General features: G+C 43.7%; 1 protein-coding gene across 2 annotated transcripts; it reads right to left on the reverse strand.

Moving 5' to 3' along the window:
• Positions 1–79: 79 nt before the first annotated feature.
• hspb6 (heat shock protein, alpha-crystallin-related, b6) lies at positions 80–6,791 on the reverse strand. 2 transcript variants are annotated; one of them, XM_018745537.1, is made up of 4 exons: positions 6,623–6,791; positions 3,116–3,281; positions 1,293–1,415; positions 80–640 (listed from the first exon to the last, which is right to left on the reverse strand). In XM_018745537.1, the coding sequence occupies exons 2-4, from the start codon at positions 3,272–3,274 to the stop codon at positions 473–475; spliced, it is 450 nt and encodes a 149-aa protein (XP_018601053.1). In that variant the 5' UTR covers positions 3,275–3,281; positions 6,623–6,791; the 3' UTR covers positions 80–472. The 2 variants fall into 2 exon arrangements, with proteins under 2 accessions (XP_018601053.1, XP_018601052.1); XM_018745536.2 differs by lacking the exon at positions 6,623–6,791 and adding an exon at positions 3,475–4,147.
• Positions 6,792–7,675: the final 884 nt, after the last annotated feature.

The raw sequence follows: 7,675 nt of genomic DNA on the forward strand, positions 1-7,675 counted from the left end.
AGCCAGTTTTTTAAAAATCTGTTTTGATAAGTGTTCCACATTATATAATCCACTGCCATTTTAGCAAAACAAGTGTGTGTTTTTTTTTTTTTTTGTAAAGAATATCAGGCTGGAATTGACCATAACAATACATGGACACAATAGTTTTGCTAAAACTCGATTTTTCTATTAGTTTATATTACAGTGATGTTTTCATGATCCTAATTTCAAATATCCCATGTTTACCCATCCTTGAGCATAATCCTAATTTTTTTTACTTGTGTCAAATCCAAACTGCTGCTATTGAAATTGCCAACTATCTCTGGTCAGAAAACCGTATTTCAATGAACCAATTAAAACTGAAAATATTATCTTGAATTTTGAAATTTCACACTTTGAAAAACTACACCATGATTACTTTGTAAAGGTAACAATCATTCCATGTAAAAAAAGTGTGCATTTTTACGCCATTCCACTTATTTGGAAATGCAATTTAAGGCCCGTTATTAATTAGAGGCTGAGAACTTTCTCCCTGAAGTAATGGGGCAAAGATCATTAGAATTCCTTCAGGAGAGATGGCAGACTCCACTGCTGTTATATCTACTCCTTCTGGGATACGGTACCTCCTGTTAAACTGACGTGACACCAGTCCTGGCCCATCCTGTTCAGAGACAAACATGTTTGGTGAACACCGACTGTATACAGGCCTATGCCACAGGTAATGATCTGTTCTGGCAATGACATATATAGTCTAAATGTGGATCATTAAACTAGTAGTGTTCATATATTTAGCAGAGAGTTTCCTTCAAAGCAATGTGCAGTGTTGAGCTACTTAGAATTATTTACCCATTTATACCGCTGGTTGATTTTACTGGAGCAATTTCAGATACCAGGTACCCTGCTCAAGAGTATTACAGCTGGAAGTGGGATTTGAGCCCACAACCTTTGGGTTCACAGCAGCTCTAACCATTATGCTACCAGCTGCTTCATTTATGTACTTATTTAAATAGGTAGATAATTACTGGAACAAGACCTTAGAGGCCAAAGGTGGTAATGTTAACTGCTACACTACCTGCTGTCCTAGGTATTCAGTAATGAAGCCCTACTTTAGCTTTGAATGGTTAATTGGCATATCAGACATTTTTACCAAAGGATCACATAATACTTCTCAGATTTATTTTTCTAAGGACTTTCAGCTAAAAAAGGAGCAACATAAACAAATGTAACCTACTCACTAGGATGAAATTAAGACCGAAGAGTGATGGACAGCTACAAGAATAGTAAAAAATTAATTCTATGTAGTGTAGGCATACCTTCCTTTGTTCGTGTTTCCCATGCACTTCCACAAAGTGTCCAGTCACCTTGACCACCAGCTCCTCAGGGCTGAAGTGCTTCACATCCATCTGCACTGTGAAGCCACTTTGGTCACACACCACCTGTTCACACCACAAGCATGTGCTCAGTGCCTTTGATTTATAGGACCATGTGACATGCGTCCATACATTAGAAGTAGTCCATGAATGGTATTATATAATACAAACACATTTTATACATTTGATTAGAGTTGTATAGTTTCAGCTTTACACACACAACTGTCGGGACAAAAATGCAGGAAAAAACATGCAGACGTGGATTTCTGTATGTTGTTATTCTCAGATACATGGCACCTATGTGAGCCCTCTCCTGGGGAACTTAAAATACCCCAAATATTCCATCGGCATCTTGCTCTGCATTACTCTCCTGACAGAGTATACAGTGCTGCTTAAAAATATGTGAACTCTAGGGCTGCTCATTATTCTTGTATAAGATATTAAAATCTAAATATTAAATCTTAAACTTATAAAATCACTAAATGATTATTACATACACACCTGAATCTACTTGCCTTCTTGGTTTAACCAATGCTACTTGGGGTCCACTTTTTTTTTTTGCACCTGCTCTACCTCTGTTTTTGTACTACGTGCACGATTTCCTCTAAAGTAACATATGGAATTGGTCATTACACACCTATTATGTCACATGAGAAAGACTGCTTCTCGTGAAATTACTGTTTTGTGGTAAAATGTAAGGGACATGAGGGGTTCACATACTTTCAATCAGCTCTGTAGATGTGTGTATACTGAAAATTAAATTTTGATATGACTTTTGATAGCCAATTTTTGATTTATAGAAGAAAAAAAATCTGTATTACATAATTTATCTAGTGTTCCCCAAAAAAAAGAAATAAATAAATTGGAAGTTGCATGTTGCCCAAGTAAAGTGGAAGTGCAGTAATGCACTGTAGTTGGTGTGTCTGTTGCTCTGTTAAGAACGGAGTATTATGGGAGGTATATGAAATTCCACAGGAGTGTCTGTTGACCACATTCTGTGTGTTAATTAATTGAATGATTGTAGAGACAGCAGAACAATTAGCAGGAAAAAATTAGCTGATGGTTTTTTGGGTCATGTATGTGTGTTTTGGCAACAGTGAGCAATTTTAGAAAGTTGTTCACAATTAATGTGACGCGCTCAGTGGATCCCTGCTTGGTTTATTGCTCTTTCTGCCAAGAACTTTTACAGACTTGCATGTTTTATAATGCATTTTTTGTATTGTTTTCTGAGATGTACGTCACTTTTTAGAAGAATGCGCCAGCTAAGTGAATAAATGTAGGTGTTTCATAGTGCGCGCACACACACACACACACACACACACACACACACAGAGTGTCTACAACCGCTTGTTCTAAGCAGGAGCCTAACCCAGCAACACAGGGCGCAAGGCCGAGGAGGGAGAGGACACACCCCAGATGGGACGTCAGCCCGTCGCAAGGCACCCCAAGTAGGACTCGAACCCCAGACCCACTACTGTGCAAGACCCGACCAAACCCGCTGCCCCCCCGTGTCCCCCTGTGTTTCATAGTGTTTTAGTGATATTTTGGAAAATTGATTTGGGCTTTTCAGATGGGCTGGGACATAAAAAGTACATTTCCACCCTGCTAAAGTACCATTGATCAGGGTGTTGACTCGAGTTATTTTTTCTTAGGTGTGTGTATGTGTGTGTGTGTGTGTGTGTGTGTGTGTGTGTGTGTGTGTGTGTGTGTGTGTGTGTTAAATGGCAGTCCATTAGATAAAACCTGGCACGGCCCTGATGACTTACCCGTGCGGAGCCAGAAGGCTCAGTAGCTGGAATGATTAGGTCCGAAGGGCTCCAGCTGTAGGGGCCCAAGGTGCCACGGGGCCCAGGCAGCAGAGGAGCCAGGACCCTCTCCCAGGAAATACCAGAGGAAGGAAAAGATGGTGGCAGCTCAAAGTCCATCCCTCAGCTGGAATGGAAGGATGCATAGTAGTTTGTAAATACTGGGATATAATTTTATAGATACATACAAGTAAGGACTGAAGCATCATTTCAGGCTGCATGTGCATTTTTAAATCCAAGAGTAATTATCGGATGTAGCCTGTGATACGAAAACGTTTTTCGGTTTACATCCGACACTAAAGTAGTCCCTGATGCGTTACCCGGGATATTCCGTTCCGACAGCGTTCCGTGAAGGTCGGACCAAGCAGTGAATCTCTCTCGGAGTCGGGAGTTTTTATAGCTCCCTCCTGGCCGGAGACACCGTGTCTTCGGCAGTTGACAGTATTCTGACGAGCAAAACAGCTGCTTTCCCGAATACTCTGTCGGGCCAAGGGCGCATTTAGAGCGGACGGGCCGGAATGCTGTGCGGCGCTGTCATGTTCCTCACCCGTACACACAGTGTACTTTCCAGGATCACTGTGTATTTATTATCCCTCCGTTACGTAACAGCTCACACTGTTTCCAGTGCAGCGCTGGCTCCTGGCTCCTTTACAAGGAACTTGGCCTTTTCATTCCTGATCTGAAGTCAGTGTTTTTTTTTTTCTTTCCCGTTATGTGAACACCAGAAGCAAACAACGATACAACACGACACCACCAAAACACAGCATTGTAAACTTGCACCCATACGACTCTGATTACATTCTTTTCTCCTTTTTTATGTTAGATTTTACAGTCATATTCCAAAGAAATTATAGAGCACCTGCTTATTCTTTACATGTTGTACAGTTCGAACTTACTGTTTCCGTTGTTTTCAGTGGGGTCAAGTTCAAGAGTTTATTGTCATATGAACAGTAAACTGTTCGTTACACGATACAATGAAGTTCTTACTCTCAGCAGCCTATGACATAAATTATAAGGACATAAGGAAAGAAGACACAAGACGTAAATCACAAATTTACAAAAATACTATTAGCGCAAAAATCCAAGAAACTAAGTTATATGCATATACGAAGTGTGGTTTCACTGTTTGTGTTTGTGGATATCGTATTTGTCAAAGATTATACGCAGATTTATCACAGAAGCACACACTCCAGTTAATGTTTTTATGCTTAACATACGGAAAAATGTGTATCTGCGAAGTTCATGTTCACTTACAGGTATCTACACTACTTTTTACTGGAACATGTTACTGTAAATACGGTCGAACAACAAAATGTGCCCTGGTTCCTTGTTCCACAACAGGAAATACACTTAAATAACTACATGTTGAATATACACACACACACACACACACGTTGTCTGAACCGCTCGTCCCATACGGGGTCGCAGGGAACCGGAGCCTACCCGGCAACACAGGGCATAAGGCCAGAGGGGGGAGGGGACACACCCAGGCCGGGACGCCAGTCCGTCGCAAGGCACTCAAAGCGGGACTCGAACCCCCGGCCCACTGGAGAGCAGGACCCGGTCCCACCCACTGCGCCTCCATGTTGAATATACACACACACACACACATTTTCAGAACCGCTTATCCCATACGGGGTCACGGGGAACCGGAGCCTACCCGGTAACACAGGGCGTAAGGCCGGAGGGGGAAGGGGACACACCCAGGACGGGACGCCAGTCCGTCGCAAGGCACCCTAAGCGGGACTCGAACCCCCGGCCCACTGGAGAGCAGGACCGTGGTCCAACCCACTGCGCCACCGCACCCCCTTCATGTTGAATATACTGTATATAAATTAACATTTGCTTTGTAAGGTAAATCAAATGTGCAGGAACCGTTACACCACCTGGTTCCCTTGAGTCACGTGACAGCCCCCCCGACTTTCATTCTGCATATACAGAAAGGGCAATAATAATAATAATAATAATAATAGAAAATTCCCATAATGTAAAAGACAAGATTGTGTCTTTTACATTTTAGAAATTTTCTATCCTTATTATTCTTCTACATTTGAGAATCTTCTATTATTATTATTATTATTATTATTATTGTTCTTGTTATTGCTGTGACTTATAATGTTAGATAAGCGGGGTTCCTAAGGTGCTGCTGGGACGTCTCTTTTTTTTAAACATGGACTGAAGGAGACTGATTTATTACGGTACTTCAGTTTATTGACTCACTCACCTTTACTGCTTCCAAAGCAGCGACCCTTCATTTTCCTCTTTTCTCTCTGCCGCTTTACCCATCTAGACCAAGCTTTTAAAATCGGAGAAGTGATCAGGTTATATTCTGTTATTTAGATATTTAATTTGCACTCCTCTGTTGTTACGTTGATGGAGAATCCTTCAGCGCCATCTTCAGCTTTTTAAAAACTCTGAGTAAGTCTATCATTAACATCACATTTACATTTATTTATTTAGCAGACACTTCTGCAAAGCGACTTCCAATGAACTCTGTGTAGTGTTACCAGCCCACACACCTTATTCACAAAAGTGACTTACACTGCTAGATAAACTACTTACAATGGGTCACTCATCCATGCCTCAGTGGAAAACACACACTCTCTCTGTCACTCACACACTATGGGTGAACCTGAGCAGCATGTCTTTGGACTGTGGGAGGAAACCAGAGCACCCAGAGCAAACCCACGCAGACACGGGGAGAACATGTAAACTCCACACAGACTGAGCGGGGGTCGAACCCATGTCCTCTCGCACCGCCCGCTACTCGCTGTATCACCATGGCGCCCTTTACAGTTACTTACAGACTGTGGAATAAATGCCACGCACTAGTAGACCGCTGCGCAGCACCTCTATCATTCTAATACATTTTCCGAAACCCTTCTTCTTCACTACAGCGGCGGTTTCAGTACGTCGCTCCTACTACAGACACTCGCAGGTCCGAATTCGGGGTCGCCGTGGTCAGGAGCCTATCCGCGGAGGACAGCGCGCGAGGCGGGCACGGCGCACAACGAACGGGACAACACCAGGCTATTGTAGTGTGTTAATTTCAATAAAACGTACGTCACAGGTGAAACAGAATTGAGAAAAAGGTTTAGAAAGTGTATGTAACGAAATGAAATAGCATACTCTTACGTACATGTATTTATCCACTGCTCATTGTTTATTGTGGAAGGTAAGTACCCCGGTCGAGGGCATGACAGCAGCAGCGGGATTTATACCCTCCAACTCGGGACTCTGGGGCCTGTTTACACTGTGGCGAACACCCCAGGGTGCAACGAAGCCTAATTTGACCATTTCATGTTCTGCTGCCTCCCCCCCCACCCCCGCTCCTCCTCCTCCTCCTCCTCCACAGCGCCTTTACACGTGTCCTCCTATAAATAAAGAGCGCCCACATTTCCATATATGGCAAAGGCGCGGGCTTTGGCTGCCTCGCGGCGGGACGCACGCGGCCAGTACCGCACGTACCGGTCTCTGCCGTTTACCGCCATGCAGATGGATGGATTGGTATTAGTGTTGTCTGTCGGTTCCAAGGCGTGCAAAAACGAAAGGCTGCGGGGAGACGCAGTCGAGGTAACTGTCCTGAGCTGTGATTGAGTAAATCGTTGCAAGCAGCTTCATCTAGGAGCGCAACGTCGCCTGTTGCCCAATGAAGTGTCGCAGCGTCCCACGCTACTGAAGGGCGCCCCCTAGGTGCAGGAGCGGGTATTGGCCTCGTGTTGGGAAGTCAACGAGGGCAGGTTCGACAGGGTGGCTTTGCCTTATGGTAATACTGGCACTGGACTGAGAGGAATCATGTTTTAAAAGAGGTTTATTAGGAAAACAAACACACGTACAGCTGTGGGATGAGAGCACTCATTCAAAAAAAAAAAAAAAAAACAAATAAAATAAACAGCATCCTTCATCCTCCCTTCTCGCACAACCCCGTAACCAATCACAGCAATCTTTAAATCTGAAACACCACATCTATATCACGACCTAAACAGCAGATTATATAGTTTCGGAAGCAAATTATACACGTTAATATTAGTTCCATTAAGTTAAGTAAATATAAATGATCTTACAATAATTACACAAGCACAGAGGGGTCTGGTGGGGCTGTTGGGGTGTCAGAGCTGGTGGTGGGTGTGGGAAAGGTGAGCGGAGGTGCAGGTATCAAAGAAAAAGGTTTTGTCTTTAGACTACTGGATGAGGCTGGTTGTCAGGTCAGCTGGTCGTGTAGTGATTAGTAGGCCTGCCTTTGGACCCAGTGGTCACAGGTTCAAGTCCTGCCTCCAGCTGTAATTCCCTTGAGCAACATACTCATCCTGAACGTTGCTCTGGCAGAAATGTTTCATATGTAATATTACCCAGCTGTGGGCACGGTGCAGCAGCGAGCTTGGCTGGGTTCTGTTCTCTGACGGGTCTGGGATTCGAGTCCTGTTTAGGGTGCTTTGTAATGGACTGGCGTCCCATCCTGGGTGTGTCCCTTGCCCCCTGTGTTGCCAGGTTATGCTCCGGTTCGCTGCGACCCTGCTTCGC

This window comes from Scleropages formosus, chromosome 18 (assembly GCF_900964775.1).
Source record: "Scleropages formosus chromosome 18, fSclFor1.1, whole genome shotgun sequence".
Taxonomy (NCBI): Eukaryota; Metazoa; Chordata; class Actinopteri; order Osteoglossiformes; family Osteoglossidae; genus Scleropages; species Scleropages formosus.

Coding starts and splice junctions, on each gene's coding strand:
- hspb6 (XM_018745537.1), bottom strand. CDS start 3,274: ATGGACTTTGAGCTGCCACCATCTTTTCCTTCCTCTGGTATTTCCTGG. Junction 1,416..3,115: donor AGCCTTCTGGCTCCGCACGG/GTAAGTCATCAG, acceptor TGGTGTGAACAG/GTGGTGTGTGACCAAAGTGG. Junction 641..1,292: donor GGAAACACGAACAAAGGAAG/GTATGCCTACAC, acceptor GTCTCTGAACAG/GATGGGCCAGGACTGGTGTC.